The sequence below is a fragment of the Alosa alosa genome, chromosome 6 (assembly GCF_017589495.1).
Source record: "Alosa alosa isolate M-15738 ecotype Scorff River chromosome 6, AALO_Geno_1.1, whole genome shotgun sequence".
Classification (NCBI taxonomy): Eukaryota; Metazoa; Chordata; class Actinopteri; order Clupeiformes; family Clupeidae; genus Alosa; species Alosa alosa.
In genome coordinates, this window is record NC_063194.1 from 34,550,871 (window position 1) to 34,578,370 (window position 27,500).

The 27,500-nt window shown below is 46.6% G+C and overlaps 2 protein-coding genes across 2 annotated transcripts in view; one reads left to right on the top strand and one right to left on the bottom strand.

Annotated features, from left to right (window-relative positions):
- Positions 1–2,901, top strand: part of LOC125295974 (casein kinase I-like) — a 19,117-nt gene extending 16,216 nt beyond the window's left edge. Inside the window, 1 exon segment of the mRNA XM_048245569.1 lies at positions 1,264–2,901. The gene's annotated coding sequence lies outside the window, so the exon portion shown is untranslated.
- Positions 2,902–12,452: 9,551 nt separating this feature from the next.
- The window catches only part of LOC125295947 (monocarboxylate transporter 4-like), a 23,240-nt gene continuing 8,192 nt past the window's right edge, over positions 12,453–27,500 (bottom strand). The window contains exons 3-6 of the mRNA XM_048245529.1: positions 26,280–26,537; positions 21,583–21,726; positions 17,684–18,484; positions 12,453–13,227 (exon numbers count right to left, since the gene is read on the bottom strand). Coding sequence (XP_048101486.1) covers positions 12,854–13,227; positions 17,684–18,484; positions 21,583–21,726; positions 26,280–26,537 — 1,577 coding nt within the window. The 3' untranslated portion in view covers positions 12,453–12,853. The remainder of the gene's footprint in view (positions 13,228–17,683; positions 18,485–21,582; positions 21,727–26,279; positions 26,538–27,500) is intronic.

A 27,500-nucleotide genomic window follows, 5' to 3' on the forward strand; every position in this document is an offset into this window, starting at 1 on the left:
CACACACATGCACACGCGCACACAAACACGCGCACACACACTTCCACACACACTTCCACACACACTAGGGCTGGGCGATATACTGAATGTACTCGATACATCGCAGTTTGCAGTTTCTAGATGTAGACAAGAAGTAAGTTCAAAAGCAGCGGTAGCATTTCTATCTATGGGTACCACAGGATAGTGTTGTTCAGCAATGAGCGGTTAACAGATGGAAGCAGTTCTCATTTGGTTACACGAAGTGAACTCCAAGAGATCTTTAAATGAAAGTTACAGCGATATCTGCATTAGGCTGAAGGACTACTGTCTATGTGCACGTCTGACCGTTTCAAAACGACAGCGCAAATGCGGACATCTCACTCTCCACACATGCTTTTATCGTGCTAAATGTTCCTCTATGCTTCCCTCCAGATTGATTTTAAAATTTTAAAGGCTGCTGTCTATGAGTCCATCTGACTCAAAACGAAATCTCAAAACGAAAACGCAGCCGTGTCTTATTTATCAACCAACAACCGAACGACTAATTAAGGAAGCACGCACCACGCCATACCTTACCTTCTATCTGATGTACGCCACCATCATTCATATGGAGACTTATCAGTGGCAGATTAACACTTTTGAGTGCCAAAAACATAAAGCAATATCGCATGCATATCAGGTCAAAACCTGGCCATTTATTTCCGTGGGTTTATCACTAGGTAGCGGTCACGCCAGGTTATATACTCACTAGGTGTGTAGCATGTGCATGCACACTTTTCCCTCAGTAGGCTACTGGCAAGAACTCAAAACTACTTTCACCCACAATGCAGGGATTGGCCTGCTATTCATCCTCCTGCCTACTGCATCATACTGGCACCATGTAAACATCAGATGGTGCAAGTGAGAATTCATTAAGTCCTTTTGAGAAAATGTCAAAATATCGGGATATGTATCGTATATCGTGAAATAGACTAAACATATTGCTATTATTTTTTGGCCATATCGCCCAGCCCCTTTTTTTTACACACCGCGCTGCATTACACACACGCACATGCACACTGCGCACATGCACTGCGCTGTACACACCGCGGCGCTGCATTACACACATACGCGCACACACACACCCTTTGAAGTCCTCTCTGTACATGTTAACTCGTCTTCAGTGACCTCAGATTTCCTCGTTATGTGAACACAAACACTGATTTAACTATGTCCTCTCCTCTCCGCTCTGTGTGTGTGTGTGTGTGTGTGTGTCTGTCTGTCTGTCTGTCTGTCTGTCTTCAGATCCAGTCTGACTCCTCATGGTGTCTCTGAGTGTGGAGGAGCTGAAGACCTACCGGAACTAGAACCAACACCCGGAACCCAGGCCAGGACCTAGAACCAACATCCGGAACCCAGAACAGGACCTAGAACCAACACCCGGAACCCAGAACAGGACCTGGCTCCAACAACAACAGCAAGACCACCGCAACTCAGTTCAGTTCAACCCAAGACTCCGCCCCTGTCTAGCACAAACATGGACCATTAAATGCCTCTCTCTCTCTCTCTCTCTCTCTCTCTCTCTCTCTCTCTCTCTCTCTCTCTCTCTCTCTCTTGTGGAAACGTTGGTCTCCATGGGAACAGCAGTGGAAAGGAGAGTGACTGCCAGCCCATAGTGCAACATTCTCCTGTTGTGTTCATCCCTCTCCCTCACTCTGCTGCACCCCTGACCCCTGGGATTGGACCCCCACACACACACACACGCCTGACCCCTGGGATTGGACCACACACACACACACACGCCTGACCCCTGGGATTGGACCACACACACACACACACTTACCTAACCCCTGGGATTGGACCACACATACACAAACACGCACACTTATACACACACTGGTCTGTGTCCCTGTATAGATTATTATGGTTTTTCTCTGGACCTTTGGCTGCAGAATCCCAACGCGATCGACCTGCCATCTGCACATTGTTTTATTTGCCCTTTTATGTATTTATTTAACCCCCCCCCCGGGGGCAATCCTGGCCCCCTCCTGCATGCTCAGGTCGGAGGGTGGGCGGGGGGGGGTTTACTCTGTGGACAGGATGGCCTAGAGCGACGGATGCACACATGGCCTCTGCTGGGTCCCAGTTTCCAGCTCACGCAAGGGGTCTGAGGGAAACCATGGAGCCCCTCTGCCATCTTGGCTCTGCTTACCTGCTGTGGCGTGTGTGTGTGGCCTCCGTCTCTCCACCAAGCTAACATTGTGTGTGTGTGAGTCAGACGGTCACCTTCCTCTGACCCATGCCAGACCAGCCCACTGCTTTCAGAGCTGCCGCTCATCCAGCTACACCATTCCAGAGCTCTGACGGCACCATTCTAGAACTCTGACGACGTCACCATTCTACAGCTCTGACGACGTCACCATTCTAGAGGTCCAGCTTCACTAGTCTAGATCGGCTCTGAAACTGGTATGTGTCCAGGTGCAAGGGTGGGGTTGGTTAGTTGAGCTACTTAGTGGTGTGTGTGTGATACGATCTCTGAAGCTACTTAGTGGTGTGTGTGCGTGTGCACGTGTTTGTGTGTGTGTATGCGATGCGAAGCAGAGCCTCTCCTCCACACTGATGTTCCAGTACTGAGGTGGCAGGCAGGCACTGGGACCCTGGGGTTTATGCCCCCTGGGCTGCTCACTCCAGAACTCTTTCCCCCCTGGGGGGTAACGGGGGGGCTGTAATGGACTGTTCCCTCACCTGCCCTCTGAGAAACACACACACACACACACACACACACACACACACACACACACACACACACACACACACACACACACACCCACCCACCCTGCTGCTCTCCAGTGAGCGCTCACGCAGTATGGGGCCTACAAGTTTGTATCACCGCTGTAATTGTGTACTTTGCAAACTGTAAATAAATGATCTACTTGTATTGCTTTTTGTTGTGTGTGTGATCTACTTGTATTGCATTTTGTTGTGTGTGTATGTGTGTGTTGCTTGTCGTGGTTTCTATTACCTGAAAGTTGCAACTTGCACTCCACACACACACCTCCACACCTGTGTGGTGTGGACTACAGTGGTCCTGTGTAGTGCACAATGTCACGCTTCTGGACTGCAGTGGTCCTGTGTAGTGCACAATGTCACGCTTCTGGACTACAGTGGTCCTGTGTAGTGCACAATGTCACGCTTCTGGACTCCAGTGGTGCTGTGTAGTGCACAATGTCACGCTTCTCAGCAGCATACATCCCTTTTCTTTCCTGTGGCAACATCCTGTGATTGGGCTCATCTGGCCAACTAATTACTGATTTAAGTAAGTGTATATATACTCTTTTGAGTAGGTCTCTGCATTTATCCCAATCCGTGAATTAGTGAAACACACTCAGCACACAGTGAGGTGAAGCACACACTAATCCCGGCGCAGTGAGCTGCCTGCAACAAACAGCAGTGAGGGGTTAGGTGCCTTGCTCAAGGGCACTTCAGCCGTGCCTACTGGTCGGGGTTCGAACCGGCAACCCTCCGGTTACAAGTCTGAAGCCCTAACCAGTAGGCCACGACTGCCCAATGATCCAAAGGGCCCTGAGACACAATACCATCCATGGGTTTAATTGAAAAAAAAAAAAAAAAAAAAAAATGTTTGACACTTAAATCCAATTTGCATAATAATTTGGAACACGATGTATAACATCAGAATGTGTGTGTTCTAATTGTTCGCCATTGTGCCCCTGAGCAAAGCACGGAACCCTTCCGGGGTGATGATCTCTTATAAGAGTGTCCACTACTGTATGTAATGCATAGTATAATCATATAAGTTAGAAACTGAAGAAACCTTCATGTCTTCAGATCTGAAACCTCCTCGAGTCTCCAAACTTCAAACTTCTCTTCAAAACCATCACTGTGTTGAGGATCTGCCTCAAGCCATTACATTTACAAATAGAATTTGCATGGTTATTAAGCAAGCGTTAGACTTTAGAGGTTTCTTTCTGATTGCTTAAGCACATTTTTTTGTAACTATTGTAACTTTTGTAACTATCACAAACTCACACACAAATAGGAAAACCTTTCACCCAATCAGCAAAACATTGTAGTTCTCTTGCAAAAGCTAACACACCTTGCTTAACTCTTCACACCTTCGTAAAAATTGTTATTTCGTATTGAACAGTAAACACAAGCCATCACAATAATAAGCACACAATGTGCCAACTACACACTGATGGTATGAATAAAAAACACATCTGGCTTTTGCTTTCTCTGTGCACAAGGTAGACTATGTCAGTTTGAGCTCATACTTCTGTCATAGTTCTGTAAACATACAGGGATCCAAACTTCAAGTATTGGTGTTTATTTACACACATCAAAACAAACAGGTGTGTTTTTCTAAGTCAAAATACCAGCTAGATATTCACTGAGACAAAAAAAATCAGTCTACATCGTGCCGTCTCTCAAAATTTCGTCTACATCACATGCAATGTCCTCTAGTCCAAGGCACCGGGGAAAATATCTTCTGGACTGCCATGTCCAGGCCTGACATGATGCCTGGTCAATATCCCCACATGTGGACTGATTTATTTGCCTGTAAAAGGGCTATTTCTTACTCTTCTTCCCCTTCCTCTTCCCCCTCCTCATCCTCCTCCTTGTCCTCTTCCTCTAACTTCACCTCCTTGTCCTTGTCATCCTCTCCCTCTCACTTCTTCACCTCTGCGTCCTCTTCTTCCTGCTCTTCCTCCTCTCACTTCTTCACCTCTGTGTCCTCCTCCTCCTACTTCTTCACCTCCATGTCCTATTCTTCAGCCTCCTCTAATTCTTACTCTTCTCACTCTTCCTGCTCCCTCCATTGTACCCATTGTACATGACCTGTGGCCTATTTATAGTGCTTAGGCTGATTGCAAAGTGAACTAATTATCTAAAACAGTTTTTACATGAGAAAGTGTGCCAGAGAGTTGGCAAAATAGTGTAAATAATAGTCATACATGTGTATAGATTTGCTAGGAGTGTGTTGATCATTTGGAAATTGAGTGTAAAGCAGTGAGTTGTGTTTACAGTTCCGCAAAAAGAGTGCTGTGCAGTGGATTGTACCTACAGTTGTGCAAAGTGTGTGTTACAAAATTGCAAACTGAGTGCAAAGCAGTGTTTGTGTTTTTAGTTTTGCAAACTCAGTAAGTGGTTTTGCTATACAAATTAATAGTTTTAGAAATTGTGCTATAAGAATCACGGTTAGTGTTTAAGTATTCAGAAAAAACTGTAAGCTAGCGTTAGTTAGACTTTAGAATTTGCACTTTGCCCAGCAGTTCAATTAGGGGTGGGGGTGGGGGTGTTGCCTATGAGGACTCAGGTGTGCAGGGCAGGTATGATGAGGACTCAGGTGTGCAGGGCAGGTATGATGAGCACCTGCAGAGACCGAGCACATGCCCATGAGCACACACAGCCTCGGCTCTACAGTGCCCTCCAGTGGTTGTGTTATGTTACGTTAGCAGTCCCTTAATCCATCATTAACCAGTCAGTCAGTTCAACAGGCTTATTCACATGGTGGAACTGATATCAGGCTTTGGTGTGCAGGGGAGGGTGTGGTGATGATGGTGCAGGGGAGGGTGTGGGGCTGCCATGGGGCAGGTCACAGGTTCACTTCTGTGTGTGTGTGTGTGTGTGTATGTGTGTGTTTGATCAGAGGTGAACTGAGGAGCCTCCTACTGCTGTGTGACATGTATAGCCTATAATACTATAACTAGATATAATAACTGCACTGGCAGGCTTATATAAAGAGTTTGTTTTGGCATAAGTTGCTGGTAGGAAATAGAGTCAGCCCACTGAAGAAGTCCCATAATCCCCTGCGTTTCCCCTGGGCAGTTTCGGGGGGCCAAGTAAGCCCCCCGATATCTTCTTCCACGAGGCACCTCACCTGTATCCGTCCCAGCTGTCACACCTGGTCCAGGTGTCACTTTTGTCCTCCGTGAGTCCAGCAGGTCCTCTCTGCTTTTCCCGGCTTCTCCACGCTGGGCTTTGAACCGGTGACCTTGGCAGCTGGAAGCAAGCTGGAAGCTCCACCTGCCCCTGCGAGGCCTCGAACCTGAGACTCTGGAGGTGAAGGGCAAGGACTGTTCCACTGCACCACCCTCAGGCTGCGTGCTGCCAATATTATATATCCCTGTGTAACCTGCGTTGTCTTGAACCTGCGCGATTCAGCCCTGCACACACTCGGACTTGAACCCGCGAACAGCAGCACCTCGGATCGGGAGGCGAGTGTGCTAACAATTGAGCCAATAGCCCAGGCTACTGGCTCGCATGCCAGCAGCACTCTTGAGGCGTCGGGGAGTGAGGTTTACCAACGTTCCACACGCACAGCTAAGCTAGCTGGCATCCGTTACACCTGCTGAAAAAAACATCTAGAAACCAGCTTATACTGGTAGCTGTTTTTTTTTTTAAATATATTTTTTGGCCTTTTATGACAGGAAGCGAGTGGGAGAGAGAGTCGGGGTGGGATCTGGAAAGGACCACGGGGTGGGAATCGAACAGGTGCCCCAGCCAGTTGCGCCACGGCAGGGGCTATGCTGGTAGCTGGTTTTAGCTGGTCTTTGCTGGTTTTCTTCCAGCTCTTGCTGGTCTCTGCTGGTGTAGCTGGTTGGGACAGCAGGTGGATATGCTTGCGTGACCATCTGAGGAAGCTGGTCATCCTGGTGTGACCAGCCTGTCTTGTGGGATACAGCAGGTGCAAGATGGTCATGCTGGTGACCAGCCTGACAAGCTTGACATTGTTGGTGTAAGATGGTCGTGCTGGTTTGCTAGAATGCCCAACATAAGCTGGCATGGCCAGTTAAAGCAACAAAAAAGAGTTTTTTGTACCTTAAAATAATGTTTCCAAAATCGTTTCAGTGGTTCATCAACTTGTAACAGGGTGAACGGCACTTCTGCATTCGCTTTGCGGCCCTCTATCAGCTATAACCGCACTATGTAAGTTTACCAGATCGGGTAGCGGATCTGTAGTTCGATGGAATGAGACATAAGAAACTACAAATCTGACTTGCATCTGATGTCGCAATACATCATACTTTCATAAATCGTGCAAAATATTCTACCTTGTGTGTGGACATTGTTATTTGCAAAGCTGGCGCTGGATAAACAAATAGCGTGCGTGCGACAGAGGGAAAGTTCTTTGGTGTTGCTTTAAACCAGCAGTGTAGACCAGCAACACCAACTAAAATGACCAGCTTCAGGTGGTACGACAAGCAAAACCAGTTGAATCACCATCATAAACTGGGAAAACCAGCTGAAGGTATGTTTACACAAGAGATGGTAGCTGGTCAACCATCATAGGGTGGTCAAACAAGCTGGTCAACCAGCAAACCACCTTTAGCTGGTCAGGCTGTTTTTTCAGCAAGAATATCATATATATCCTGCTGCCTACATTATATAGGAGAGATTTCCCTCACGGAATCAAAAGAGTATATATACTATATAATAGCACATGTACATTTCATGCTACTGTCACAAGGTCGGTTCGTTCGCCGCTCACGGGCCTCGAACCCGCCACTTCGACACACACACCAGCATGGGAGACGAACGTTCTAACCACTGAGCTAAAAGCCCAGGCTTCCAACTCAGCGGTTAGAAGCGTTCTTAAGGTTAGGGCTGTAAGGATTTACACGGGCAACTAGCACGCTAGCTCAGTTGGCCTCCGTTACACAACGTAATGTATCTGCGTGAACTGGGGTGTGAACCGATGCCCTTGGGACATCTGCCCCTCCCCCACCTGCCCCTGGGTTTATGGGGCCAGAAGTCTAATCACTGAAACAGCAGCTCTCACCACACACACACACACACACACCAGCAGCTCTCACCTGATAACCCAACAACACACACACACACACACACCAGCAGCTCTCACCTGATAACCCAACAACACACACACACACACACACACACACACACACCAGCAGCTCTCACCTGATAACCCAACACCACACACACACACACACACACACACACACACACCAGCAGCTCTCACCTGATAACCCAACACCACACACACACACACACACACACACACACCAGCAGCTCTCACCTGATAACCCAACAACACACACACACACACACACACACACACACACACCACACACACACACACACACCAGCAGCTCTCACCTGATAACCCAACAACACAGACACACACCAGCAGCTCTCACCACACACACACACACCAGCAGCTCTCACCTGATAACCCAACAACACACACACCAGCAGCTCTCACCTGATAACCCCAACACACACACACACACCACCACACACACCAGCAGCTCTCACCTGATAACCCAACAACACACACACACACAACAGCAGCTCTCACCTGATAACCCAACAACACACACACACACAACAACAGCTCTCACCTGATAACATCCACCCCAACACACACACACCAGCAGCTCTTACCCCAACACACACACACCAGCAGCTCTCACCACACACACACACACACCAGCAGCTCTCACCACACACACACACACACACCAGCAGCTCTCACTAGCTCTCTGTTCACAGGGCTCCTCATGGTCAGGGAACCTACAGATCAAACGGCATAAATACACAAACCTTCAACCTCCACACACACACACACACACACACTAGCTTTCTTGCTGCTCATCTTTGCAGCTAAGGAGATCACAGGAGTGTTCATGAGAAGGATGCTGCGGAGCACCTCTCCTACTCCTGCACTGGTGTCTCAGGTGTGTGTGTGTGTCTCAGGTGTGTGTGTGTCTGTGTGTGTCCTGCAGTGGTGTAGCGGCGCTGGTGGTTCAGATAGAAAACACATCCGGCCAATCCAGAGCCATCGCTGAGGTCTGGACTTCATGCCCCCCATGGGCAAGAGAGGAGAGCTGTGCCCCCGAGTGTGTTTACAACACAGCTCAAGAAAGCCATGGGAAGTGTGTGTGTGTGGGGGGGTGGTGTGTGTGTGTATATGGAGAGTGGTGTGTATATATGGGGAGGAGTGGTGTGTGTGTGTGTATATGAAGTGGTGCTTGTGTGTGGGGGGGTGACTTCTATTTCTGTGGTAGATTGAGCTAGGTGTGTGTTTGTGTGTGAGACAAGTACAGAGGAGGGGCTGTGTGTGTGTGTGTGTGTGTGTGTGTGTGTGAGAGAGAGAGAGAGAGAGTAACTGCAGTGTGTTGAGCAGGACCACCAGCTGATTGAGGCTCTGAATCCTGCTGCTTAAGTCCCACACTGTGTGTGTGTGTGTGTGTATGTGTATGTGGTGTGTGTGTGTGTGTGTGTGTGTGTGTGTGTGTGTGCGTAAGTCCCACACTAAGAGGATTGAGTGTGTTTTCTCACTTCCTCTGAACTAGCGGACGTGACATGACGACACACACACACTCTGATGACTAGCTGCCCACACACTCTACACCCAGCTGGGCCAGACACACAGCTGATGGGTGACTCACGCATGGCTTGACCTTTGACCCAGGACATGTCTGATATTAGTATTAAAAGTAAATGATGCTAACTGAATAGACTGCTAGTGGAGGCTAACTACAGTAGCTTGGCATCACCTGATCCCATTAGTTGTCCTCAGCGTGGGTCTTAGCCTCACACGCTAGGCTACGCTAGCACTGGAATGGGGAGGCTTCAGAGATTAGTGGAAATAGAATATATCTTTACAGTTATCAAGAGCTAAGGAGCTTAGCGTCGCATACTCACACACAAAGGCTAAGGGCCTCACACACAGTGGTGTTCATCACACACACACACACACACACACTCTAGTGGTCTTCATCACACACACACAGTGTTCTTCATCACAAACAGTGGTCTTCATCACACACACACACAGTGGTCTTCATCACACACACACACACACACACACACAGTGGTCTTCATCACACACACACACACAACACACAGTGGTCTTCATCACACACACACACAGTGGTCTTCATCACACACACACACACACACAACAACACAGTGGTCTTCATCACACACACACACAGTGGTCTTCATCACACATAGTGGTCTTCATCACACACAAAGTGCATCTCTCACACACACACACACAGTGGAGAGCTGAGGGCAAGAGTGGTTGAGGGTCTGTCCTATCAGAATGGGTCTGTCCTATCAGAATGGGTCTGTCTGATCCCAAGTCCTCCCAACATAATCACAAGGACACAAGTTGGAGAAGAAGACAGTCCCTTTATTTACAGTCTACAAGTCTACAGTCTCAACACTATTTAATCCCTCTGAGGGACAAGGCACAACCACATGAAGATGTCAGACAGCTGTCCTAACTGTGTGTATGTGTGTGTGTGTGTGTGTGTGTGTGTGTGTGTGTGTATGTGTGTATGTGCGTGTCCTCACTGTACAGAATGGCATGTATCTGCCAGAAACACTAGCAGTAGTCTCTGTGTCTGTGTGTGTGTGTGTGTGTGTGTGTGTACCAGCTGCTGGAGGCCTTAGCTCTGGCCATCTATTCCTAAAACATGTTTTGATTTCATCTTCATCAGACCATCATCTTCATCAGACCATCATCTTCATCAGACCATCATCTTCTGAGTTAAAGCAGCAACTTCGTCATCTCCTCGGGAGATGTACGGTGCGCTAGGCTAAAGCAGTCGATCACAGAGTCCAAACTCATCATTAAACCTTCAGATTGACGTGTTACCTTGCCAAAGTAAAAACAAAGAAACAAGTGAGGTAGACTAACATGCCCGTGTGTGTGTATAGGCCTTAACATGCCATGCCTGTGTGTGTAGGCCCTAACATGCCATGGTCCATAGGTCCTGTAACACAGTGGTTCTTAACTAGTGTGTGTAGAACATGCCATGGTCCATAGGTCCTGTAACACAGTGGTTCTTAACTAGTGTGTGTAGAACATGCCATGGTCCATAGGTCCTGTAACACAGTGGTTCTTAACTAGTGGGTCGCAGAACCGCTTTGGGTGGGTCACGGAGCTTGTGGTTAAAAATAAATAAATAAATAAATAAAAATTGCCCATTTCCAATGTTACCTTATCAGATCTAATATTGGACTTTTATTCTGATAGACTTTTTTGTATATCAGTCATTGCCATGGACATAGACAATGTTTATGTGCCAGGTAGCAAGTAGGCTACGACCCTGAATATTCAGGGTCGTCAGACAAACCTGTCGAGCACTCTGAAAGGTGACATCAGGAGTTGAAGACTTCACAAATGTAATGCCAAACATCCGCATGTTCCAAACAAATAGGCCTACAGGCACTTTGTGCGTCTTAGCATGTAGCTCACCATATCTGTTGGCTTGATCGCTATACAAATATATGGGTCGCGACTTCATGAACATGGGAAACTGTGGGTCCCAAAGCCAGTTAAGAACCACTGCTGTAACGCACCATAGAGCTGCCTGCTAGGAGACAGTTAAGAACCACTGCTGTAACGCACCATAAAGCTGCCTGCTAGGAGAATGCCCACAGTAATGAAAATGACATACAATAAATGCATCACAAGTCATTCCAACTATATTCCTATATCTAATATGAACTGATAAATAAATTAATAAATACATACATATACAAAATAGCAAATAAACAAGACTAAATACATTGTTGTTGTACTGCATTGCCGCACTACAGTAGCTATAGGTTCTATGTAAACCATAGGTTTGAATACACACACACACACACACACACACACACACACACACACGAGATGGTGGTTTCTGACCGTCTGATCTGACCCCCACCCTAGACACACAGCTGTGTGCGCACTCTGTTATCCGGCTGCAGTCTGCCTAGAACCGGATACCAGACCCTTCTACAGCAATCTGCCTAGAACCGGATACCAGACCCTTCTACATCAATCTGCCTAGAACCGGATACTAGACCCTACCAGACCCTTCTACAGCAGTCTGCCTAGATATATCCCCGTCATTTAGTTTTGGTGTAGAAATTCAATGGTCAGGTGTTGGACAGATAATCATCCAGGACATGCACAATGCAGTTAAAAAAATGAAAGAACTCGCAGCAAGACACCAGTTAGCATGCTAGCAACCTTTAAGCATTGCCAAGAAGGCTCTGAGTGGTGTTTGCAAGGTTCTGCATGCCTTTTAGCTAGCTAGCTCGCTAAAGCTTCAGTGCCTATAAGGCTCTGGTGATGTTTGCCTTTTAGCTAGCTAGCTCGCTAAAGCTTCTAGCAGTGCCTATAAGGCTCTGGGTGACGTTTGCCTTTTAGCTAGCTAGCTCACTAAAGCTTCTAGCAGTGCCTATAAGGCTCTGAGTGACGTTTGCCTTTTAGGTAGCTAGCATGCTAGTTTTACACCAAAACTCCATTGTGTTAGCCTGGCGGGCCATCCTATATCATTGAAATGTATAGGCTGGAATCGAATCATTCACCTGCTTAATCCAAGGGGCGGGCAGAGAATTGTCTTTCAAACTGCCTAGGCATGCAATAGGCCAGCGGTACGACCATATCCGTATCCGGTCGGCAAAACGGCAAATACATCCTTCTTCGAAAGGAATGACTTAAGTGCATTGTGTTGCTCTACTTTCAAAGAAAAGCACAAGTCCAACTCCTCCAAAGTTGGCGCCAGCGCCCGATTCAAACAACCGCTCTTTGTTAAGCCATAGCCACCTTCCTTGTTGTTCACCGTCGCGGGATGTCGTTATCCCGTTAAGCCCACCTTAAGACTCTCTACTTGAAATAGAAGCTGTGATTGGAGAACATCCACGGTTTTAAGCCAATAGAAATTCCTATGGTTCGATACTAGATGTACAAATTAATTTGCCGCCGCTAGGGTGCGTCTAGATTTCTAGGCTACCATTGTGTTGTTTTACTTCCTATCTCTTTCACACGCACACACACACACACTTGCATATTGCACATCACAGTGTGACATGGAGTGTCTCATCTCCATGGAAACCAGACGCTTCCTCAGAGCGAGGACTCGGGTTCCACCTGCGGCCCGCTGGCCCCGCCCCCCTCCTCCACCTTGGTGGTGGTCGTCTCAGCAACAGGGGCGGGACTGAGTGCCGGGGAGGCGGAGCCACTAGAGCCGCTGGTGCCCTGGGAGGCGGTGGCGGAGGAGGTGCCACTGGGGCCGGCCTGCACCTCCTGCTCCTCCTTCGGCGCGCAGCTGAGCTCCCGTATCTCCTCCGGGGGGCGCTCTTTCACTGCGGGCAGCTCCGGCTCCTTCTTCTTGATGAACAGGAAGTTGCAGGTGGCCAGGACCAGCGCCGACAGCACCACCTCCGAGCCCGCCAGCAGGAACACGTACTGGTAGTTATGAGTGAAGTCCAGCAGGCGCCCTGCAACACACACACACACACACACACACACACACACACACACACACACACACACACACACATGTTACGGGAAGGGTATATTTAATTATTGAGAATTACAGGTGCCGGTACTTATTGGTGAAGTCCAGCAGGCGCCCTGCAACACACACACACACATCACACACACACACCACACACAGGTGTGGAGTCCTTCAGGGTCTTGTCACCTCGTCCACCAGAACACGGCTCAGTTCCTTAATACCAGAGAGATTATGAGCTCTTTACATAACACTCACTGATACCCACAAACACTATAATCTTAATTAACCACACACACACACACACACACACACACACACAGGAACCCACGTACAGACACAGCAACTTAATAACTTAATGTGGTTAGAGGTGTGTGTGTGTAGGAGTGCTTCACAGAGCAACATTTCCTTTTTCAGATATGTAAATCTGAAGCACAGATTTAAGCGGTGACATTCTGGGATGGGCTCAGAACCTCAACTCATTTCCTTTTTCAGATATGTGTGTGTGTGTGTGTGCGTGTGTGCGTGCATGTGTGTGTGTGCGTGTGTGTCGTGTGTGTGTGTGTGTGTGTGTGTGTGTGTCTGCGTGTGCGCGTGTGTGCGTGTGTGTGTGTGTGTGTGTGTGTGTGTGTGTGTGTGTGTGTGTGTGTGTGTGTGTGTGTGTGTGTGTGCCTATCCAAGTCTATTTTTAATAATGTGATTGTCACATTAATTATCTGTAGTTTCTGTAGGCTTTCCAACTATTTTTGGTCTCTGACATCAACTTTTGGATAATGGTGGCGATTCTCGTTGAGTTTAATGTGTTATGCAATGTTGGGGCGGGCACCTCGACGATCGCATTCCTCAATATTTTTATCGTATAACCCTGGCGGCTTCAATAAGGATTGCAATTCGCGCTAAAAGACGCCTGTATGGTCGTAAAGTAGTCTGCCCCATGGTCATATTCTAGAACTGCTCAAATGATTCCGCCAGTAGGCCTATCGTTTCATTTCAAGATGAAGAAATGGTGAGTAGTGTTGCACCTGTTAACCGTGTTGAGTTTCTGTTAAAAAAAACAATTTGAGAGGTTGAAATTAGAATATAAGTTGGCTAAACCTGATGTCTTTCTTGGTTTAGTAGCTAGTGGATTTAATAGCATCTTTGGACAGCGCAAAAACGAGAAGGCAACAGTGTTCAAATGTATGGCCACACACTGCATTCAGAATGAGCCTATAATATAGGCCTATTTCTACAGCGAGTGGTCAGACAATTATCCATGACACCCAACTGTTTTGAGTTGCAGTTATAAAACCCAACTACTTACAAATATTAGATAGTTAGTTAGCAAGACAGACAACACAAGGTTTTGTTTACCTATAGCAACAACGGTTGCTATGCTTTGCTGGTTTAACGTGATGAGAATGTGCAAATTTAACTGACGGGTTACTGATCTACAATTTTAATCCACTTACATTTCTGACTGTGACGTGATTTAAGCATACAGCAAAGTCATGTAAAATATGTAATTTTAATGTAGCCCAAATGATAGGCTATTAAAAAAAGTCAGACAAGGCTTTCTGCCTGCCAAAATGTATGGTCACCGCACATTACTGGAAACGGCAGACTGACCGATTGAGGAGTGTCGTCAAATATATACTCTGAAGCTGTAGGGGGAGCTCTGCAGAGAAATCTGCGAGCAAAAAGCGAAAGAAATGCATAGTCATAGTCACTGCCATAGATATACATAATAAAGGCTAGATGTGCTTGCCAATGGAGCTCGACGTCCGCAGCTCGCGGCCATCTTGCAGCCAGCTCGCTAACTCAACATTGTGTTTCAATGGTGCACTGTTATAGCCTGGGGGCATTGTTCTGCCTTTAGTAGAAGAAGAGCCATCAGGTACCACAGAGCCCACCAGATAGCTTGTCTGTGACAAGATGGCCGCCGGTGATGCCGTTGGAGACTCCGCCATGAGACATCTAGCCATTCTATATATATCTATGTCTCTAACGGCATCACCGGCGGCCATCTTGTCACAGGCAAGCTATCTGGTGGGCTCTGTGGTACCTGATGTAAGGTGAGTGATCTGCACGAACACAAATACTCTTATCTCGCTGAAATCTTGACAGATTAACAAACGGTTTGGTTTCTTACAAACATTATTAACATAGCTATAATCTGGACTCGACTTACACACGTGAGTTCTTCAGTGTTCGGTTTATTAAACTTAACTTTTACATACACTGTATACATCTCTTCTTCTACTAAAGGCAGAACAATAGGGCTGATCAGTCCCGCCCACAGCCAAAATGGGGTTAGGTGCCGCAAGTAAGATTCCCATTCATTTGTCCCATTGACGTTTTGGAAAAATCCGTATCTAAGGAGTTTTACAGCATGTCTCTAGGCTAACCAGCTACGGCATAACTCATAAGCATACAACATATCCTTTTGAGTGAAAAAACGAAGAGAAAATAAAAAAAAGTCAAAGGTACAAGGCTGTGTACACATTTTCATTTCCGAGCGAAGGAACTACTCATCCCATAAACCACCACGCCTCACTGACTAATATAAGCAAGGACGAAACGGCGCGAATATTGCCATTTGAACATTTGAACACCAGCGACACCACGCGAACCCTTTCCTCGAAACAGTGATTTTTATATAGTGAATGTGCAGTTAATAAAAGTTATTTCAGGAGTAATCGTGTAAATAATAGTGTTTTGATATTGAATTTTATATTTATCATCGTGTATTTTATATCGTGTGTGTGTGTGTGAAAGCGGTTAACGTTAACGTTATAGCAACATGGTGCAGTGCTTTATACCTGACTGTCATCCTATGCTGTACTGCTCAGTCGGGCTGATGCATGGACTGGTGCATGGTCTGCTCTTGGACCACCATATTCAGTTTATTAATTTGCCGTGAATTATTACATAAAATGTTCATTAAATGCACGAATAAGTATTCCTAGGTTAATGATTAATATGAATCATACAGTATGAAGGCTACAGTAGCTTAGCTAATGTTAACTAGCAGCATTAACGTTACCAACCTCCCTGCTTAACTCACCACAACTTTGTAGGTCTTGTCCCTCATGCTGGCCCTTACAAAACCCACAAGCTGACTCTCGGACACACAACAGTCAATAATGTGACCCGATTTAAAGTGGCTTTCACCCATTTGGACACTGACAAAAACATAATATATTTCATACCTGTGTTGCAGCATGTAAGCTAATGTTAGCTGCATTATGTAATGACATACAATGTCGGAAATGCTAAAGGTTAGCCTGTCGGCTACCTGAAAAGTTTGAGGGTTTAAACTAACATTTACAGTGGTCTATTTGATAGTGTATTGGCCCTGACTAAGTTCGTGTGACGTATAAACCACAATCCTTGTTGATACAAGTACCAATATTCGTCAAGAAAGTTTTAAATCACATTAAGATTTTCGCCATAGGCAGTAAAATACTCCGCCATCTTTGTCAATAATTTTCGCTGAGAAAGTTTCAAACTATGACCATAACGGCCTTTCCACCAATCAGAGGCATCACTGTGGGATTGTGGGATTGTGGGTAATGAAGTACTTATCCAAGAGATCGCGAATAAAAGGCATTTATCTCAAAACAAGGTTAGTGCCCCATGAACTCTTGGCGTCTATATGAGCATATACAATCGCTTAGTACAGCCGTAGCTGGTTTTAAGTCTACCACGTGCAGTTAAGTTTTTATGGCTTATACCGCAATTGTCAATGGAGAAATTGCATTGAATTTTTACTTCCAGGCATCGGCTGTGGGCGGGACTGTGCAGCCCTATGCCCCCAGGCTATAACAATGCCACCTTCAGGTCACTCCCTGTCATTACATATGCACCATTGAAACACAATGTTATGAGTTAGCGAGCTGACTGTGACAAGATGGCCGCGAGGTGCGGACGTCGACCTCCATTGGCCAGCAGCGCGGACGAGACATCTAGCCTTTATTATATATATTATTATTACATATGGTCCCTGCATAGAATCTCTTTAAGCTGCGGGAAACACTGGAAGGGGCGTGTCCCAATTCTGCCTCCTCACACTGTGTCACAGGTTAATGGATTTGGCAATTTTGGTTTTGATACACATATCGTTACAGATCTTGGTTTCGATACACATATCGTTACAGATCTTGGTTTCGATACACATATCGTTACAGATCTTGGTTTCGTTACGTGTGTCTGTGAGTGTGTGCGCATGTGTGTGGTTAGAGGTGTGTGTTTGTGCATGAGTGTGAGTGTGTGCACGAGTGAGTGTGTGTGCATGTGTGTGGTTAGAGGTGTGTGTGTGTGTGTGAGTGTGAGTGTGTACACGAGTGAGTGTGCATGTGTGTGTGTGCGTGTCTGTGTGTGAGAGTGAGAGTGTGTGTCTGTGTGCGTGTCTGTGTGTGAGAGTGTTTGTGTGAGAGTGTGTGTGTGTGTGTACTGACCGGCGGAGGGCGGTCCCACCAGCACGGCGATGGCCTCCACGAGCAGCACGAGGCCGATGGCGCTGGAGAAGCGTTCGGTGCCCACGATGGTCATCAGCACCTCGAACTGCAGCGCACCCACCATTCCGTACGACACGCCGAAGAACACGCAGAACACCACCAGCTCGTCGTAGCTGCGCGCGAACGAGCCCAGCAGGTCGGCTGTGCCGTTGAACACCATGGCGAAGCTGAAGAGGTAGACGCAGCGCGGCCGCACCCAGCGCAGGCCCGCGATCACCCCGCACGTGGGCCGGGCAAAGATGTCGATGAAGCCCAGGATGGACAGCAGCAGCGCCGCGCGCGTGTCCTCGGCGCCCAGGTGCTTGGCGTAGCTGACCACGAACACCGGCGGCACGAACAGGCCCAGCACCATGATGGCCGCCGCCAGCGTGTAGATGACGAAGCCGCGGTCACGGAACACGCTGAAGTCCAGCAGCTTGGCCTTGGGGGGCGGCGGAGCGGGCGGCGTCGCGTCCTTCTGGTCCTCCGCGGCTTCTGGCGTCTCCTGGTCCTGGCGCTTGGGGGCGGTCAGCGGTCGCATCAGCGCCCCACACACACAGCAGTTGAGCAGCAGCCCCCCCAGGATGAGGAAGCCCCCCCTCCAGCCGTACGCATAGCTGAGCTGCTGTCCGAGCGGTGAGAGGCAGCACAGCGCTACTGGACTCCCCGCGGCGGCCAGCCCGTTGGCCAGCGGACGCTTCTCGCTGAAGTAGCGGTTCAGCATGATCAGGGACGGCTGAAAGTTCAGAGCCAGGCCCAGACCTGCACACACACACACACACACACACACACACACACATGTTAACACACACACACACACACACATGTTAACACACACACACACACACACACACACACACACACACACACACACACACACACACACAACACACACACACACACACACACACACACACACATGTTAACACACAGGCCCAGACCTGTACACACACACACACACACACACATGTACACACAGGCCCAGACCTGTACACACACACACACACACACACACACACACACACACACACATGTACACACACATGTTAACACACACACACACACACACACAAGTTAACACACAGGCCCAGACCTGTACACACACACACACACAGAGACACACAGACACACACACACACAAACACACACACACACATGTACCCACAGGCCCAGACCTGTACACACACACACACACGTACACACACAACCAGTGGGCCACGGCTGAAGTGCTCTTGAGCAAGGCACCTAACCCCTCACTGCTCCCCGAGCGCCGGCGTTGTAGCAGGCAGCTCACTGCTCCGGGATTAGTGTGTGCTTCACCTCACTGTGTGCTCACTGTGTGCTGTTTGTGTTTCACTAATTCACCGATTGGGTTAAATGCAGAGACCAAATTTCCCTCATGGGATCAAAAAAGTATATATTATACTTATACACACACACGTTAACTCACAGGCCCAGACCTGTACACACACACACACACACTTAACAGTCTTGAATTTCCCCTTGGGGATCAATAAAGTATCTATCTATCTATCGAGGCCCGTCGCTAGAAGGCAAGCAAACCAAGCAATTGCTTGGGGCCCCGAGCTGGCCAGGGGCCCCAAGACAATGACTGGTTAAAAATAAAATGCAACGACAAACTGTGAGCGCCCCTTTGATAGTCAATGCAGTAAAGTGCAACTACACCGTTACCGGCAATACCGGGATCCCCCTCAAGGGGGCCCCTCTCAGTAGTTGCTGACAGCAGCCAGCCAGTCAGGTTTGTGGTCTCTGCTGCTGCCGCGAAAATATAAAACCTCGGCAGTCATAAGGAGCGGAGTTATGCGTCCCGAAGCCAGAAGAGGATGACAAGAAAAAACAAGATAGTGGTGATAAATGATAAGGGATAAATTACACTGGATAAAACAGCTCTACTTGTCTTGTACAAATGCTGTAATGTGTAACACTCTACTTGTCTTGTACAAATGCTGTAATGTAACAGCTCTACTTGTCTTGTACAAATGCTGTAATGTAACAGCTCTACTTGTCTTGTACAAATGCTGTAATGTAACAGCTCTACTTGTCTTGTACAAATGCTGTAATGTAACAGCTCTACTTGTCTTGTACAAATGCTGTAATGTAACAGCTCTACTTGTCTTGTACAAATGCTGTAATGTCGCAGCAGGAAGGCTAGCCTAGCAAAATGTTTATGTTAACTACCTGCCTGGCCCATGCTGCTTGTAACAAACTACAACACTTGTCTTGTGCTGTAATGTAACAGCTCTACTTGTCTTTTTACAAATGCTGTAATGTAACAGCCTGTAATCTGTAATGTAACAGCTCTACTTTTGTCTTGTACAAATGCTGTAATGTAACATACTTAACAGCTCTACTTGTCTTTACAAATGCTGTAATGTAACAGCTCTACTTGTTTGTCTTGTACAAATGCTGTAATGTGTAACAGCAGCAGGAAGGCTAGCCTAGCAAAAAATGTTAAGCCCATGCTGCTTGTAACAAACTAGAACATCTAATTTTTTTTTCCAGAATATGGTTACATACTGTTTATAAGGGGGAAAAGGTGATCTGTTAATGACATAACATTGCTATAGCTTTGTAATAGGTGTTGATGAAAGTGGCATAGCTTCTCTGCTATACTAACTATTCGACCGTGATAATCTATTTACCAAATGGGGGTTAGGAAAACCACACAATAAATTCTGTGCATCAAAGCAGACTGGAACATTCATGTCTAGTAGTATTCATGCACGCCAGCTGTTTACTGTCTTTAAAGCATCAGGTACGTCTGTCTAATTCTCAAACAGCAGAATGCTTAAATGCTTAAATTAAATTAAGCTACAAGTAGGCCTAGGTCAATGTATAACATTAGCTTGGGATGTTTTTACAGTAAGCATTGGTAGTTGTGAAAGCAGCTGCATCCCTTCTAAATATCAAAATATGGAAATGCTAACATATCTTTTCTTTCTCCCTCAAGGTGCTTTGCTTAAATTTCTCAGCCCTCAGGCCCTTCCTAAGGATACCCCCACTGATGAAGATGGCCTGAAAGGTTAATCTTATGTGTGTGTGTGTGTGTGTGTACTTGTATTTATGTTGGATTTTTAAATTGCTATACAACCTGCACTCTTTATAGTTTGAACAATGCATCCTTTTTCTGCATAAGATGGCAGTGTTTTATTTTCTCACTTTGTGAGAACTGAAAAATGTTAATGTGAGTGTGTGTATGTATGTGTGTGTGTGTGTGTGTGTGTGTGGTGTGTGTGTGTGTGTGTTTAAATATGTTGGATTTAGTTATTGTGCACTTTTTTACATTTATATTGGATTTTATGGTACGGTGGTGTTTTTGCAAATGTTCAAATGTTCAAAACTAATGCACAGTATATGTATGCAACTGCACTATTGCACTGTCAAAATTTTGTATTTATATAAACTGTGGGTGAACTTAAATGGTATGGCTATGCGGTGGTTCCTGTAGGCTTTGCGTGCGTTGGGGGGTGGGGTGGGGGGGCTCCATGTCCATTTTGCTTGGGGCCCCCAAATTCCTTGAAACGGCCCTGTATCTATCTATCGATCTATCTATCTATCTATCTAACACACACACGTTAACACACAGGCCCAGACCTGAGGGACACACACATGTACACACACACATGTTAACACACAGGCCCAGACCTGTACACACACACACGTTAAAACATGTTAACACACGTAAACAGACGCACACACACACACACACACACACATGTTAACGCACAGGCCCAGACCTGTACACACACACACACATGTAAACACAGGCCCAGACCTAAGACAGACCACACATATGTAAACACACACGGACGTAAACACACATGTACACACACACACACCTGTGATGACGCCGGTGGTGAGGTAGATGTGGAAGATGCTGGTGGCGAAGGAAGCCATGATCATGCCGAGAGACGCAAAGATGCCCCCCACCATCATCACCGGCCGACAGCCGAACCTGTTCACCAGGATGCTGCAGATCGGCCCTGCAACAGGGGGAGATCATCAGAACACACACACACTTACACACATACACACACACACACACACAAACACACACACACACAGACACACACACACACAAAATGACGTTTATCTGCAATTACGGCCGTCTCGGCTCATCTGCTGAACTCAGGGCGCCATCTTGAGAACCTTCTTTGCTTATCGCGCTGCCGCTTGAAAAGTGGAACATTTCTCAACGTTTGAGGAAAGTGACGCCACGCTCCCACAATTCCGTTGAGCAAAGCCTGACGCCAGCCCATGACAAGTGAATGAGAGGCGTCAGTGTCAAAGCCTCCACCACATACATACGTGTGAATGGCCTATTAAGGTGCCACAGCGATACCTATCTGTGCTGTAGAGCACAGCGCCCCCTATCTGTGCTGTAGGGGGGTCCCCAGCGCCCCCTACCATGGACCATTGTTACAGACACTGGGTCCACATGGTATTTTTGTACCATGGACCATTGTTACAGACACTGAGGGCACATGGTATTACATTAGCATTAGCATGGGGCAATTACAGTACAGACACTGAGGGCACATGGTATTACATAAGCATTAGCATGGGGCAGTTACAGTCAGGGCTTTGAACCGGTTCAAGGAACGAAAACGAAAACCGGGAACTTTTTGTATTTTACAGGGAACAGAAACGAAACCGTAAACGTTATTATTTTTTATGTTCTGGAACAGGAACACTTATTTAAAAATAATGGACCGGTTTAATTCCCAATTTTGTTTCACGGACCGGCAGGGGCGGGGGTGCGTTTGGGGGTTCCAGGTTCCATATGTTGTGCATGCATTACTTGAAAAGAACGAGCTCCAGTTATGTATGAACAGTGAAGGTAACAAACTCTTAACAATGTGAAAAACGTGAACTTGAAGTGAAAATTGAACAATATGAACTATGAACTATGAAAGTTGAACAACTTGAAGCTACATCTATCAAGTGTGAACATATGCCTAACAATATGGGAACAAAACATGGGAACTAAACGTGCATTACGAATAATTAGTGGGAGCCCTGTGCTTGTTTCCCTGCAACAAGAAGGTTCCATCTGGGGGTGATGGAAGACAGTGACACCCTCAGTTTGAAATATTCAGTCGATTGTGCAATTTGGTCTTTGTTGCAGTCATTGCGAAAACCGGCCCTCAGATAAGTGCGTGGTGGGAAATGGTAGCAACGTTTTTCAGCTTTTACGGCTATCTCTGGATATTCTGCTTTGGTTTTAATCCAAAACCCGCCAGAGAGGTTTGCTCAAACACACTTTTAAGACCACCGTCATTTGCAATTTTGATCAACTGCTCTTCCTCCTGCGCTGACATGTTAGGACTATTCGGGATATTGACAAATGGGTTGCGGACCCACTCATTGGTTTGCCGTGGATCTTTGGAGGATGGGAAGTAACGCTCAAACTCATTTGAAAGCGCAACAAGGTGATCAGCGCACCAGCTGCGCAGAGAAAGGGCCCTGCCTCAGTCTCCCAAAACCCCACTACTGTTTGGAACATATCAAATACACCCCGGTCCACTCGTCGTCCCCACAAATCAAGCTTGGCTTTAAATGTGGCGACTTTATCTGCCAGTTTAAAGACAGTCGTCATTCTCCCCTGGAGTGACAGGTTGAGGTCATAAAGCAACCTGAATATGTCACACAGGTAAGCGAGTTTTGACACCCAGTCCTCATCACTAAAATGCAGTTAACGGTGACTTTTTTTCTGTAAGAAATCTCTGTAGCGGCTCTCGCAACTCAAACACTCTGGCCAGTGACCTGCCCCTTGACAGCCATCTGACCTCTGTGTGCAAGAGAAGGCGTTTGTGCTCTGCATCCATTTCGTCACAGAGCTGCTCAAATAAGCAAGAGTTGAGTGCGTGTGCTTTAATGTTGTTGATCATTTTAACTACATCAGTTAATACCCCATTCAACTCGGGCGACAGTTTTCGGCTAGCCAGCATTTCCCTATGAATGATACAGTGTGTGGGCTCGCAGTCAGGGACAACCTCTCTAACCCTTGCAGTGAAACCGGACAGCCGTCCGGTCATGGCTGCAGCCCCATCAGTGCATACGCCAATACAAAAAGACCAGTCTAATTTTCCAGACACATAACCATCCAAAGCCCGGAACAATTCTGCAGCTGTGGTGTTCGTTGGAAGTGACAGCACACACAACAAATCCTCCTGAACATCCTCCTCAAATATGTACCGGACAAACACCAGCAGCATTGCCTTATTTTCAACATCAGTTGACTCATCAACTTGGATAGCGTACCACGGTGACCCATTCACCCTCTCTAACAACTGTGCCTCAATATCCTCTGACATGTCATCAATTCCCCTATGGACAGTGCTTGCAGAAAACGGTACCTGAGCTATTTTTTTAGCTGCAGCCTCCCCAAGGAGTTCGTTGCACATGTCTTTACCAGCAGGCAGAATTAACTCTTCCCCAATAGTAAAGGGCTTCTTAGATTTAGCAATCCGACTAGCCACTAAGTATGAGGCTTTTAGCGCAGCCACGTTCACCGATGTGGTTGCTTTAAGCACTAGTTTTTGTCCTTCTTGCTCGCGTTTCTTACGCTCAAAGAACTCAAGGGGTTTGTCTTTCAGTGTAGGATGCTTGGACTCTAGATGTCGAATTAGCTTTGATGGTTTCATTGCTTCGTTTGACAACTTATCACCACATACCACACATAAAGGACTTGGTGCATGCGAAGTCACCGGTCTCTACCAAAACCATATTTTAAATATGACTCGTCATATTTCCTATTGAATGACCCCTTCTTTTTCTTTGAGGTATCTGGCTCACTACCATCATCAGTGGGTCTTTTTTCCCCACTACCCCTTCCAAAGAAATGCTCTAAAGATTGTTGTTTTTTGTTGCTCATTCTAGCAGTTTAGCTAACTTCGTGTGACACTACCGTTCGCGAAGAACTGATCAAGTGAAGTTGTAACAATCAGCCCTTTACGTCCTTTTTAAACAGCTGTGTTACTATAAACGCACAAGGGGTTCTTGGGAATGAAAGTAGTAATCGACAATAACAAAACACTTCAATACTGTCACAAATACTTTTTGCCTTATTACACAAACACATATGCATAAGAGCAGGTACACTGCCGTTAATAAAGCACACAACAACCAACAAATATTCAGACGGCGCTGAACAAACAAGAAAAGACGCACCAAACAGTTGAATTGAATGATGCGCTTAGCGCAGTATATTATTATTGCACCAATTATCCCGTGCAACCACACAATACTTGAATCCCCCCCCCCCCTTTGTCTCAGTCCACAAAATTAAACTAAAAGTCCAAACTAAAGGAAAAGTTCAGGTCTTTCCCAGGATCGCGCTATAGTCTTTATATTCCAACCAGGAAACAGGTAGGCAGCGAAAATAATCCTCTGTCGGAGCGCAGCGAAAAATAAATAATCCACAACAAAAAAGGCAAAAGGTCAAGCGCTGATTCAGTGGTATACCACGCCAAAAAATACTCAAACGAGATAGATCTCACCAGATCCGTTGAACGTCGAAAGCAACGTTAACACGCCGGGTTGAAGTTTGGGGTCCGGGCACGTCCTCTTGCTGGAGACGCGCATATGAGTTACAGTCTATGCAGTTGCACAATGTTCTCTCCTCTCCTCCATTAAAGCAGTCTCTTAAGACGTGTTTGAAGAGCTCTCAAACCCAAGGGAACTAGCTTTATATCTATGTAGCTGCAGCAAACAATACTGGCGCCACGTATTCAAACACCCCTGCACTTGCTGAATCTCTCCACCGAACCCCCAAACACCCGACGCACCCACCTAAGTAAGCTTGTATGCGTGGTCATAGCAATCGCGGGCGGCCGAGGCCTTAAAGAGACACCCCACATTCTTACCAAAACCACAGTGGACAATACATATATTACACAGATATACATATGAATATCATTCCTCATACATAAACATTATAGAAAATCAAAGTTATGTTCTGTGCAATAATAAATGTAAAGGAACACTTAAATTAATGTGACGGTGTCACAAAGTGAGCTGACGCAGCGCTGAAGGGAATATATAGTGTTGAAGGCGGGACAGACAGACGTAAGAAAATAGACCTTGCGAAATGCAAACATGCGTGCAATCAAACAACTGCATATAGGCCTATGCCATGTAAAAACGTGACATTATTGTGAATTAAATTGAGTTCATTTGGTTTGCAATTTTTTTTTTTTTAAACTCATGTCAGGCTACGGCCCGGTTAGGAATGTCCCGCGGCCCGGTAGAGCACTGTTGGAGACAATGACACGGGTAGAGTAGGGTTGTACTGTATGTGGCATCCTCCGTGTCTAAAGGACTAAAGGAGCCTGACAGCGCCTCCTACCTGTGCCATAGAGCACAGCACCCCCTACCTGTGCCATAGAGCACAGCGCCCCCTACCTGTGCCATAGAGCACATCGCCCCCTACCTGTGCCATGGAGCACAGCGCCCCCTACCTGTGCCATAGAGCATGGCGAGCACAGCGGCCCCTACCTGTGCCGTAGAGCACATACAGCACAGCGCCCCCTACCTGTGCCGTACAGCATGGCGAGCACGATGGAGGAGATCCAGGCGGTGTCGCTGTAGCCCACGTGGAACTCCTTGATGAGCTCCTTGAAAAAGACGCTGACGGCCTTGGGGAAGGCGTAGGAGAAGCCCGTGATGACGAAGCAGCCGAAGAGCACCGCCCACCCCCACGTCCGGCCCGCCGCCCGGGAGTCTGAGCCGCCGCCCGAGTCTGGAGCCACTCCTCCCTGATTCCCTGGGCAAGAGCTGGTCACCTGAGGGCCTGGGGGCAAGAGCATGGGGCAGTTACAGACACTGAGAGCACATGGTATTACATAAGCATTAGCATGGGGCAGTTACAGTACAGACACTGAGGGCACATGGTATTACATTAGCATTAGCATGGGGCAGTTACAGTCAGGGCTTTGAACTGGTTCAAGGAACGAAAACGAAAACCGGGAACTTTTTGTATTTTACAGGGAACAGAAACGAAACCGGAAACGTTATTATTTTTATGTTCTGGAACAGGAACACTTATTTAAAATAATGCTAACCGTTAATACCGGTTTTATTTCGCTCCTCAAAGTTTTCGTTTGCAAAAAAAAAAAGTAATTATTTTCCTCAAGACGCTACCATGACGGGCTGAGGTTCACTTCCTGTGTGACATCACATCAGACATTCGCTGACTGTATGGAGAAAGAGTGGTGGATTACAAAGTCTCCACTCCACATCTTAAATAAGGGTAAATTACGATCCATCGTTAATTAAAACGCCCTTCAAAAAACACAATAACAATAGCTATATTTGTCGACTCCACATTAATGATGGACTAGCTTAACATTTGGCTAAATGGTGCCAACACCTCTGTTTGCCTAATGCACAGATGGCTTGTTACGGTATGAGTAGGCCTACTGGATGGCCTTTCCCCATACAGTTGGAATTTGTTGTTGCCCGAGTGGCATAACCACGTGTCTTAATCATGTTGTTACGTTTGTGTGGACATTTTCTTTTAACAATAAACTACACATTTGAAATAATTGTAGGCCTATTTAATTATTATTATTATTAATAATATAATTATTATTATTTAATAATGGTTGTAATATTATTACATTTGGTTTAAGCTGGATGTGACTTAATTCTATATCATTAAACAGCTGATAGGAACGAAATTAACCGTTCCGGGAACAGTATTTTTTTGTTCTAACCGAGTCGGGAACGTCAATTTATTGGTGGAACTCATAAC